General features: G+C 43.6%; 1 protein-coding gene across 1 annotated transcript in view; it reads left to right on the top strand.

Moving 5' to 3' along the window:
- The first annotated feature begins 2,442 nt into the window (after positions 1-2,442).
- PRKAR2B (protein kinase cAMP-dependent type II regulatory subunit beta) overlaps positions 2,443-12,622 on the top strand; it is a 146,335-nt gene continuing 136,155 nt past the window's right edge. Inside the window, exon 1 of the mRNA XM_073573573.1 lies at positions 2,443-3,366. Within this exon, the coding sequence (XP_073429674.1) occupies positions 3,108-3,366 (259 nt within the window). The 5' untranslated portion in view covers positions 2,443-3,107. The remainder of the gene's footprint in view (positions 3,367-12,622) is intronic.

Below are 12,622 nucleotides of genomic sequence, written 5' to 3'. Positions count from 1 at the left end.
CTGTCATGATATGATAAAGTATGTGACCACCCTCATGTCATATGATAAAGTATGTGACCACCCTCCTGTCATGATATGATAAAGTATATGACCACCCTCCTGTCATGATATGATAAAGTATGTGACCACCCTCCTGTCATGATATGATAAAGTATGTGACCACTCTCCTGTCATGATATGATAAAGTATGTGACCACTCTCCTGTCATGATATGATAAAGTATGTGACCACTCTCCTGTCATGATATGATAAAGTATGTGACCACCCTCCTGTCATATGATAAAGTATGTGACCACCCTCCTGTCATGATATGATAAAGTATGTGACCACCCTCCTGTCATGATATGATAAAGTATGTGACCACCCTCCTGTCATATGATATAGTATGTGACCACCCTCCTGTCATGATATGATAAAGTATGTGACCACCCTCCTGTCATATGATATAGTATGTGACCACCCTCCTGTCATGATATGATAAAGTATGTGACCACCCTCCTGTCATGATATGATAAAGTATGTGACCACTCTCCTGTCATGATATGATAAAGTATGTGACCACCCTCCTGTCATATGATAAAGTATGTGACCACCCTCCTGTCATGATATGATAAAGTATGTGACCACCCTCCTGTCATGATATGATAAAGTATGTGACCACCCTCCTGTCATATGATATAGTATGTGACCACCCTCCTGTCATGATATGATAAAGTATGTGACCACCCTCCTGTCATATGATATAGTATGTGACCACCCTCCTGTCATGATATGATAAAGTATGTGACCACCCTCCTGTCATGATATGATAAAGTATGTGACCACTCTCGTGTCATGATATGATAAAGTATGTGACCACCCTCCTGTCATATGATAAAGTATGTGACCACCCTCCTGTCATGATATGATAAAGTATGTGACCACCCTCCTGTCATGATATGATAAAGTATGTGACCACCCTCCTGTCATATGATATAGTATGTGACCACCCTCCTGTCATGATATGATAAAGTATGTGACCACCCTCCTGTCATATGATATAGTATGTGACCACCCTCCTGTCATGATATGATAAAGTATGTGACCACCCTCCTGTCATGATATGATAAAGTATGTGACCACCCTTCTGTCATGATATTGTATGTGACCACCCTCCTGTCATGATATGATAAAGTATGTGACCACCCTTCTGTCACGATATGATAAAGTATGTGACCACCCTTCTGTCACGATATGATAAAGTATGTGACCACCCTTCTGTCATGATATGATAAAGTATGTGACCACCCTCTTGTCATATGATAAAGTATGTGACCACCCTCCTGTCATAATATGATAAAGTATGGAACCACCCTCATGTCATGATAAAATGTATGTGACCACCCTCCAGTCATATGATAAAGTATATGACCACCCTCCTGTCATGATATGATAAAGTATGTGACCACCCTCCTGTCATGATATGATAAAGTATGTGACCACCCTCCTGTCATATGATAAAGTATATGACCACCCTCCTGTCATATGATATGATAAAGTATGTGACCACCCTCCTGTCATATGATAAAGTATATGACCACCCTCCTGTCATGATATGATAAAGTATGTGACCACCCTCCTGTCATGATATGATAAAGTATGTGACCACCCTCCTGTCATATGATAAAGTATGTGACCACCCTCCTGTCATGATATGATAAAGTATATGACCACCCTCCTGTCATGATATGATAAAGTATGTGACCACCCTCCTGTCATGATATGATAAAGTATGTGACCACCCTCCTGTCATATGATAAAGTATGTGACCACCCTCCTGTCATATGATAAAGTATATGACCACCCTCCTGTCATGATATGATAAAGTATGTGACCACCCTCCTGTCATATGATAAAGTATATGACCACCCTCCTGTCATGATATGATAAAGTATGTGACCACCCTCCTGTCATGATATGATAAAGTATGTGACCACTCTCCTGTCATGATATGATAAAGTATGTGACCACTCTCCAGTCATGATATGATAAAGTATGTGACCACTCTCCTGTCATGATATGATAAAGTATGTGACCACCCTCCTGTCATATGATAAAGTATGTGACCACCCTCCTGTCATGATATGATAAAGTATGTGACCACCCTCCTGTCATATGATATAGTATGTGACCACCCTCCTGTCATGATATGATAAAGTATGTGACCACCCTCCTGTCATGATATGATAAAGTATGTGACCACCCTTCTGTCATGATATTGTATGTGACCACCCTCCTGTCATGATATGAGAAAGTATGTGACCACCCTCCTGTCATGATATGAGAAAGTATGTGACCACCCTCCTGTCATGACACGGTAATAGCCCAGTCACACAGATATAACGTGCTGCCACGTCCTCGCCCTTCTACCACTAGACCCCTCGCTATGGCTGCTGGATAGTAGAAGCGACCACTTAGAGATGGTGGTTGTCATGGTTTCCGGGGGTCACATGTAGTTGCGGGCTCCTCTTTGGCTGACACAATACGGCGGTGACTGCGGTAGGCGGAGGACGCTCTTTTTCACAGGGCTGTGCGGTGACAGCGGCCGGGCGGGCGGGCTGGTGTGCAGAGCTCGTTATCACCCTGCAGTACGATGCTGAGCTCTGCATACAGTTTGTGGTCTCCTCCCGCGGATTTTCTCTGACAACGTCTCCCTGGGCAGTATGTGATCGGCGGCGTGCACTCATTAGCTGCTGCCCTCCTCGGTGCCGCTGGATTGTGCCCGTTACTGCCCTCAGCTGCTGTATGGATTGAGCCGCTTCGGGCCTGCTTCTCCCAGAACCTGTGTAACTTCAGCCCAGCCATTGTAGTGCAGCTGCCTTGATGCCGTGCCGCAGGACATCACTCACTAGCTCATCTGCATCCATGTACTTATATCTTGCCTAAAACAAAGGTGCATGTCCATCAGGTGAAGCCAGGAGAGGATCCATTGCACCTGGGCGAGCTGCCATTGTGCAGCAGCCTGTATTGTTTCTCTATACCTCCAGCCCATCCATTCCTCTGCAGGGTCCAGGCACACCTCTCTTCTCCCGGTGCCCCTGCAGTCCTCCTGTGAGCGGCCCCCAGGGATGAGTATAGAAATCCCAGAGGGGCTGACGGAGCTGCTGCAGCGCTTCACGGTGGAGGTGCTGAGGACACAGCCGGAGGACCTCCTGGAGTTCGCCCTGCAGTACTTTACCCAGCTGAAGGAGTCCCAGAGCCAGGGGGCTGCCCTCAGCCATGGCGCGGACTTCAGGCATCTTAAAGGGGTTAACTTTGCTGAGGAACCCATGCAAACCGACTCTGAAAATGGGGACGACGAGGACGACGACGAAGAGGAATTTGTTGGTGAGTGTCACTGTGATGGGTATGTTATGTGTGAGTGTATGTGCATATGTGTCACTATGTGTGTGTGTATATGTATGTGTGTGTCTGTATGATATATGTGTTTATAATGTGTGTGTACGGCTATAATATGTATGTGTGTACGGCTATAATATGTGTGTTTATTTGGTATATGTGTTTATAATGTGTGTGTACGGCTATAATATGTATGTGTGTACGGCTATAATATGTGTGTTTATTTGGTATATGTGTTTATAATGTGTGTGTACGGCTATAATATGTATGTGTGTACGGCTATAATATGTGTGTTTATTTGGTATATGTGTTTATAATGTGTGTGTACGGCTATAATATGTATGTGTGTACGGCTATAATATGTGTGTTTATTTGGTATATGTGTTTATAATGTGTGTGTACAGCTATAATATGTATGTGTCTATATGATATAAGTGTGTATATGTATGTGTGTCCGGATATAATATGTGTGTCTGTATGATATATGTGTTTATAATGTGTGTACGGCTATAGTATGTGTCTATATGATATATGTGTGTATATGTATGTGTGTACAGCTATAATGTGTGTCTATATGGTATATGTGTTTATAATGTGTGTGTACGGCTATAATATGTATGTGTCTATATGATATAAGTGTGTATATGTATGTGTGTCCGGATATAATATGTGTGTCTGTATGATATATGTGTTTATAATGTGTGTACGGCTATAGTATGTGTCTATATGATATATGTGTGTATATGTATGTGTGTACAGCTATAATGTGTGTCTATATGGTATATGTGTTTATAATGTGTGTGTACGGCTATAATATGTATGTGTGTACGGCTATAATATGTGTGTTTATATGGTATATGTGTTTATAATGTGTGTGTACGGCTATAATATGTATGTGTCTGTATGATATAAGTGTGTATATGTATGTGTGTCCGGATATAATATGTGTGTCTGTATGATATATGTGTTTATAATGTGTGTACGGCTATAATATGTATGTGTCTATATGATATATGTGTGTATATGTATGTGTGTACAGCTATAATGTGTGTCTATATGGTATATGTGTTTATAATGTGTGTACAGCTATAATATGTATGTGTCTATATGATATGTGTGTACGTACGGCTATAGGTATGTGTATGATGTGTCTATATCATATGTGTGTATAATGTGTACAACTAATATGTATGTGTATATATGTATGTACATCTATAGGTATGTGTTAATATGTATATATGTGCATATTGTGTGTACAGTTATAAAATGTATCTGTGTATATGATATATGTATATATGACATAAAGATAAATGTGTATATATGTGTAAAAGAAATCCATGCAAGATAGATTATAGGAAGGATTTTTGTGACTTTGACAAGGGCCAAGTTTGGATTTCTAGATGGCGGGATTAGAATATTTCCAAAACCGCAGCTCTTGTGGGGTGTTCCCATAATGCAATCTATCGTTCCTGCCAAGAAAGGACAGTTGGTGAACTGGCAGCAGGGACATGCCAAAGTCCATTGGTAAGTGTGAGGCGCTGTGGCTAGCCTGTCTGGTCAAACGGGTGAAAAAATTCCAGAAAGATAGAAAGGTGTCAGAACACTTTGCCCCTCTCAGCTTGCCATTTTTGGGCTGTGGATCTGTTGACCAGGATGATGATCTCAGCCTTCAGTCAACAGCACCTACAATGGGCATGTCAGCATCAGAACTGGGACAACGGTGGCCTGTTCTGATGAATCAAGTTTTCATTCATAATTAGAGGATGTCTAAGTTCATTTTTGAAAGATTATTCAGCAGCGGCAGACTGAAGAACATGATAAGACATTGACCTGGCCTCCATATTCTCCAGAATCAATCCAATTGAGCATCTTTGAAAAGTGGAATATGGAGTCCAGTCATGTCTCATGACTTGCAGGACTTGAACTACCAGCTGCTAACATTGTGCTGCTACTGGACATTCAGAGGACCTGTGGCGTCCAAAGGTCACAGCTGTTTTGGTTGCATGTAGGTAGACCTACACAATTAGACACTGTCACTTAGGTTGTTCTCTGGCTTGAATATTTTTAAGCTGGTTTAAAAACAATAAGCAACTGTCCCCCAATGATGCCCCTCATGTCCAATTCCAATGCTTATACAGTCTCTATCATTTTCTATTTCTTGGTCCCATCAATGGCTAAGCAGTATGTTCTGCCATTACCAGCATGTCGAGATGGGACCAGAAAGTGAAGACCAGTGGAGACTGGGATAGTGTTGGAGCATGGGATCTGTGAGGGGGAATATTAGTTCATGATGTTCAGTGTATGCATATGAAATAGACTTGTATGTTATGTGTGTTTATGTATGTGATATGCATGTGCGTGTATGTACGTTTGTTTTTATGTATCTGTGTGTATGATGTATGTGTGTCTAAATGTGTGTGCTCTGTAGTTTCTGTTGCCTTCAAAATATCTCCAGTAAACTGAACAGCTAGTGTTATGTTTTATACATACAAGGAATAGATAAGTGAGCAGCTTGTCATTCATCATCCACCAGATTCATCTATATTAACATCAGCCCCGAGACGCTGACTAGGATATCGGTCAGAGATGGCGAACCGTCTTCTTGTTGAACAGATAATTTTGTTAAATTCAGACTTCTAAAAATGTGAATATTATGAATGTCTAAAGTGCAATGCATTACTATGTATGTTGTATGGATGGGATCATGACAGTGAGTTAAATTACATGGTACCCTGCCAATTACATTACAGTATGGCATATGGACCATTTTACAATCCATGGATTAAAAATAAATGGGATGATGTGGTTCATGTGTGACCAACAATATCTATCTGTCTATCTACAGTGCTGTGCAAATTACGTGGGACAAAGCATTTTTGTAAGTTGGTTACCAGTCAGTGATTCAAACCAGTTTTAACTGCTTTGAACAGGCACTCACACCACAGGCACTCACAGCACAGGCACTCACACCACAGGCACTCACAGCACAGGCACTCACACCACAGGCACTCACAGCACAGGCACTCACACCACAGGCACTCACACCTGTTCAAAGCAGTTAAATCTGGTTTGAATCACTGACTGATAACCAACTACGATTTTACTTAAAAATATGCTTTGTCCCAATTAATTTGCACAGCTATCTATCTATGCAAGAATTCAGTGGCCATGCAATTTGTTTAATGCATTATTGCAGTGCATTCACTATAACAGTATGTGACGCCGTGCTTCAGACTGTAGGTACAATGCTTTGAAATTTACCACCCCTAACTTTCCAAGGGATTCACAGGGTCAAGGACAGTGTGTGGGCAGGCATTGTGATTCACAAGAGCCCACTCTTGGAAAGCAATTCCAGCCCCTTGCAATAAACAACCTCTCTGCATTCCCTTAAGGCCCTTTTACATTTAGCAATGCACCAGCGATACGACCCGGTCAGGATCGCTGGTGCATCGCTAAATGATCGCTAGTGAGCTTTCACACAGAAAGATCTCACAGTGATGCAGCAGCGACGCAGCGCACGATACTCACCTTTCACACACAGCGATCATGCGTCCTCCCGCCCGCGTCCAGCGTCGCTCGTCTCACACAGCAGGAAGCTGACGACGAGAAATGGAACTGCGCGATCAGCGACAGACAGCAGGGGAGCGGGTCGGAGGTAAGTATCACACATAGCGATATTGCTGCTGCGTCACAAAATCAGTGACGTTTTAGCGATATTGCTAGCGATATCGCTATGTGTAAAACCCCCTTTAGGGTATGTGCACACTTTGCGGTTTCTGCTGCGTTTCCGCAGCGTTTTTGGCTGTGCAGAAATGCAGCAGATTCTGCTGCGTTGTACAGTACCTTTATTTCCTATGGAAATAAAAAAAAAAGCTGTGCACATGCTGCGTTTTTTTCCGCGCGGTTTTGCTGCGGTTTTCAATCTGCAGCATGTCAATTGTTTGGTGCAGAAACGCTGCAGTTTTACACCTCATCCATTATGAGGTGTAAAACCGCAGGGCAAAACCGCAGAAAAAACGCAGAAAAACCGCAGCACTTTGTCCTGTGGATTTCCTGCAGTTTTCTCTACAAAATCCGCAGAGACAAAAAACTATGTGTGCACATACCCTTAGGGTATGTGTACACGCTGTGAATTGCGCTGCGTTTCTGCAGCGGTTTTGGCTCTGCAGAAACGCAGCAGATTTTGCTGCGTTGTAGAGTACCTTTATTTCCTATGGAAATAAAAAACCGCAGTGCACATGCTGCAGATTTTTCCGCGCGGTTTACAATCCGCAGCATGTCAATTGTTTGGTGCAGAAACGCTGCAGTTTGACACCTCATCCATTATGAGGTGTAAAACCGCAGGACTTTTGTCCTGCGGATTTACCTGCGGTTTTCTCACCAAAATCCGCACACCCAAAAAACTACGTGTGCACATAGCCTTAGAAGAATCTATTGTAAATACATACACATAAATGAATGCATACATATTTGAGCTCCGTCTTAGGGCAGGTGCACACGTACAGTATTATGCAGCGCTTTGGACGCAGTACATGTCCGCTGCGGCCAAAGCGCTGCCGGCTTTTGAACATAGGTGATTCCGCATGTGTTCACTGAACCGTGCAGAATCACTGCGTCCTGTACATTGGACGGGTGACATTCTGAGAGTCTCTGCAAGATAAATAGGCATGCTGCTGTTCTTGAAATCCCATCCACTATGCTGTAACATCTGGACGTAGCGCCCAACCCACAGCGTTTACTGACTGTGGGAACATACCCTTTATTGATAACTGGTCAGCGAACCGTGCTCTTAATATGATAATGCTAGGCTTCTTCTTTACCTATGCCATGAAGTATAAGAACGAGTAGAAGAAGGTGTTTCAGGCTGGCCTCCGGTATAGCTGGCATATGAAGGAGGCAGACAAAAGATTCAAGAAGTTCACACCAGCACATTAACTGCACATACTATACATGTACGGTATTGCGCTTAACGCCCGACCGGGTTCGGATTCTTCTTCTATGGGTCGTTTTCTGCTGCAGATTATTTTCTGCACTGTGTGGATTAGATTTGGAGTATGTGATACAATAGTCTGCCAGAGTCACGATTTTCTGATGACGTTTCTTTGTTATTAAAGTTTGATTCAATGCTGCTTAACATGCGAGGTAGCTTAAAGGGACAATCTCAGCAGTATTAACCCCCTTAACTTTTCATATGCCCCCGTCGGTAATTGAAAGATAAATGTATTAATACCTTTCTATTTGCTCTGTGTTGCTCTATTCCAGAAAATTTCCATGATTTTATAAATATGCAATTGAAACATCAGGTGCTTTGTACCACCCTGAGCGCCTAATGGAAGTCTATAACTGTTACGGCGGCGGAACACGCCTAAAAAAATATAAACGTGTTCGCCGCCCGGGGTCCACCGTGCGGCAGGTGATATGACCGCTGCTAGAGAGGCAGAGCACTGTAGCGGTAATATGCACGGGGTTAACTGCACCCAGTGCACTAAAGCAAGCTCTGTTAAGGTCACAGAGCTGCACGTTTAAAGTATACAAAACCGCTGAGTCTGTTCTAGGTCACAGGTCCAGCAGAGCAGACATGGTATAAATAGTCACAGGAGTAGCCTTAGACATCAGGACAACTCCGTCTAGACCTACCGTGAGAGAGAGGTGCGAGACGTCGCAACTGCGAACGCTCGAACTGCATACGCAGCGTGGTGAGAGCGGAGCCTCAGCGGAGACGCCGCGATATCGCTGGCGCGATGCAGGACGCTAGCTGCTGAGACAGAAATAGCTGGAGCGCGCTGACGCTAGCGCTGCTACTGGCGGCTTCCCAATCACACAGTCGTAATATCAGAGGGAAGGGGTTTCATAATAAGTCAGCCACCAGTCCAAGCATCCATCACCATACACACAGCAGCAGTATGAAAATACTAGCGCATGGCATATTGGCCATGCGCACTTTTTATAGCGTACGGGACCTGCCAGAAATCTCCAGAGCCCTGAGCTAAGCCAATGGAATCAGAAGCAGGACCTGAGCACCTGACTCCTGAACTCCAATGGGAGCTCATTCCAGGAGCATGCTCAGAAGCTGGCTGAAAGGACTTAGCCTCTGGAGATGAATGTGAGGATCTGGATCTCTGCATAAGTATGGCAGGACACAGATTCCTAACAATAACTTCAAGTCATTTACATCTTTAGTTACATTGTCTCGCTTTTGATTGATAGCTGTATAAGTCGGTGATGTCTGGCATCCAGCAAGAGATTTTGCCCATGCTCATATCTGTTTGGTCCTTGCACCTGCGCTTTAAGGTGTCCTGCTGAGGGCATCAGCTTCAACGTGCTACTGTGCATGTTCTGCCCATTGATGTTGTACACCCCAAAAGAAGACCAGCTTCCATTTTGAAATGTGATTTCATTACTTTGGAACTCTTAAAGAAGATTCCAAAAAGATAAGGCTAGTATATCATTATTTATGAATTTCAGTCCTGTTGCTCCTGAATCTTGATTTTATATACAGTACTGTGCTGAAGCTTTAGGCAAGTGTCTACAAAATTCTGCAAAGTAAGACTGTTTTAAAAAATAGAACTGTTGGTGGGTTATTTTTATTAATTAACAAAATGCAAAGTGATTGATTGAGCAAATTAAAAATCCAAATCAAAATTTGGTGTAACCGCGCTTTGACTTAAAACTGCATAAATGCTTCTCGATACACTTGCACACAGCTTTCGAAGGAACTCGGCAAGGAGGTTGTTCCAAACATCTTGGAGAACTAACCACAAATCCTTTGTGGATGTAGACTGGTGCAAATTCTTCAGTCTTTTCATTTAATCCCACACAGACTTGATGATGTTGAGATGAGGGCTCTGTGGGGGCTACTTCAAGGATTTGTTGTTCTTCTTTTTGCTGAAGATGGATCTTAATGACGATGAGGGTATGTTTCCACGGTCAGTATTGGCAGCGCTTTGGACGCAGCTCTGTCCAAAGTGCTGCTGGCTTTTGTACGCGCGGTGATTCCGCATGTGTTCATTGAACCATGTGGAATCACCGCATCCTATAGATTAGACTGTGATATTTATCTTGTGGAGACCGAGCGTCTCCACAAGATAAATAGACATGCTGCAGTCTAGAAAGACGTACCACATGTGGTTATACGCAGGATTGCCACCTGCGTCTTTGAACGCATAGTGGAGATGGCATTTCATAAAATCCCATCCACTATGCTGTCAAATCTGGACACTGCGGATTGGACGCTGGGGCTGTACACAGTGTCCAATCCGCAGAAAAATACTGAACATGGGAACATACCCTGACCTTATGTTTGTGGTCATTGTCCTGCTGCAGAATAAATTTGGAGCTAATCAGGTGCCTTCCTGATGCTTTTGCATGGTGGATGAATACTTGCCTATATTTCTCAAAATTGAGAACACCATTATTATTGACCAAACTCCCAACTCCATTTACGAAAAGCAGTTCCTCCACCATCCTTCACTGTTGCCTGCAGACACACATTATTGTACCGCTTTCCAGTCCTTGGGTAAATAAACTGACTTCTGTTAACTCCTTCACTACATCACGCATGTTTACGTCATGTGTCCGTGCCTTTGATGCGGGCTCGCACGCATTTTTCCCTGCAAACAATGTTTTATTCAATTAGCCACCACGTGCCTTTAACAGCCGCGGTTGTCCCCATTTCTGGGGCGGCTGAGAGCTTATATTTTTAGTCTGGCCCCATGGCCCCTTCCCAGGCTATTAATATCAGCCCGCAGCTGTCTGCCTAGCCTTTCCTGGGTATTAAATGTAGGGGGACCCCACTTACTTCATTTTTTTTTTTTGGGGGGGGATCCCCCTTTTTAATAACCTGTAAAAGCTAAGTATACAGCTATGACCTGATATTAATAGCCTAGGAAGCTCCATGGGTATTACCCCCTTCCAAGGCTATATACATCAGCATTCAGATGTCTGCTTTCCCTCTGCTGGTTAACAAAATTTCACGCTTTGTTTCTTTACTTTATTGATTTATTAATTAAATGCATGTACAGTAAGCTACACACGTACTGCACTAATTATATACACTCACTGGCCACTTTATTAGGTACACCTGTCCAACTGTGTGTTAAGACTTAATTTCTAATCAGCCAATCACATGGCGGCAACTCAGTGCATTTAGGCATGTAGACATGGTCAAGACAATCTCCTGCAGTTCAAACCGAGCATCAGTATGGGGAAGAAAGGTGATTTGAGTGCCTTTGAACGTGGCATGATTGTTGGTGCCAGAAGGGCTGGTCTGAGAATTTCAGAAACTGCTGATCTACTGGGATTTTCACGCACAACCATCTCTAGGGTTTACAGAGAATGGTCCGAAAAATAAAAAAAATCCAGTGAGCGGCAGTTCTGTGGCCGGAAATGCCATGTTGATGCCAGAGGTCAGAGGAGAATGGGCAGACTGGTTCGAGCTGATAGAAAGGCAACAGTGACTCAAATTGCCACCCGTTACAACCAAGGTAGGCAGAAGAGCATCTCTGAACGCACAGTGCGTCGAACTTTGAGGCAGATGGGCTACAGCAGCAGAAGACCACACTGGGTACCACTCCTCTCAGCTAAGAACAGGAAACTGAGGCTACAATTTGCACAAGCTCATCGAAATTGGACAGTAGAAGATTGGAAAAACGTTGCCTGGTCTGATGAGTCTCGATTTCTGCTGCGACATTCGGATGGTAGGGTCAGAATTTGGCGTAAACAACATGAAAGCATGGATCCATCCTGCCTTGTATCAACGGTTCAGGCTGGTGGTGGTGGTGTCATGGTGTGGGGAATTTTTTCTGGGCACTCTTTGGGCCCCTTGGTACCAATTGAGCATCGTTGCAACGCCACAGCCTACCTGAGTATTGTTGCTGACCATGTCCATCCCTTTATGACCACAATGTACCCAACATCTGATGGCTACTTTCAGCAGGATAATGCGCCATGTCATAAAGCTCGAATCATCTCAGATTGGTTTCTTGAACATGACAATGAGTTTACTGTACTCAAATGGCCTCCTCAGTCACCAGATCTCAATCCAATAGAGCATCTTTGGGATGTGGTGGAACGGGAGATTCGCATCAGGAATGTGCAGCCGACAAATCTGCGCCAACTGTGTGATGCCATCATGTCAATATGGTCCAAAATCTCTGAGAAGCACCTTGTTGAATCTCTGCCACGAAGAATTGAGGCAGTTCTGAAGGCAAAAGGGGGTCCAACCCCTTACTAGCATGGTGTACCT

Source organism: Dendrobates tinctorius, unplaced genomic scaffold, assembly GCF_039654945.1.
Source record: "Dendrobates tinctorius isolate UK_male_01 unplaced genomic scaffold, ASM3965494v1 ptg000035l, whole genome shotgun sequence".
Lineage (NCBI taxonomy): Eukaryota > Metazoa > Chordata > Amphibia > Anura > Dendrobatidae > Dendrobates > Dendrobates tinctorius.
Note: the sequence above shows the minus strand (reverse complement) of the source record. Positions and strands in the feature narration are given on the sequence as shown.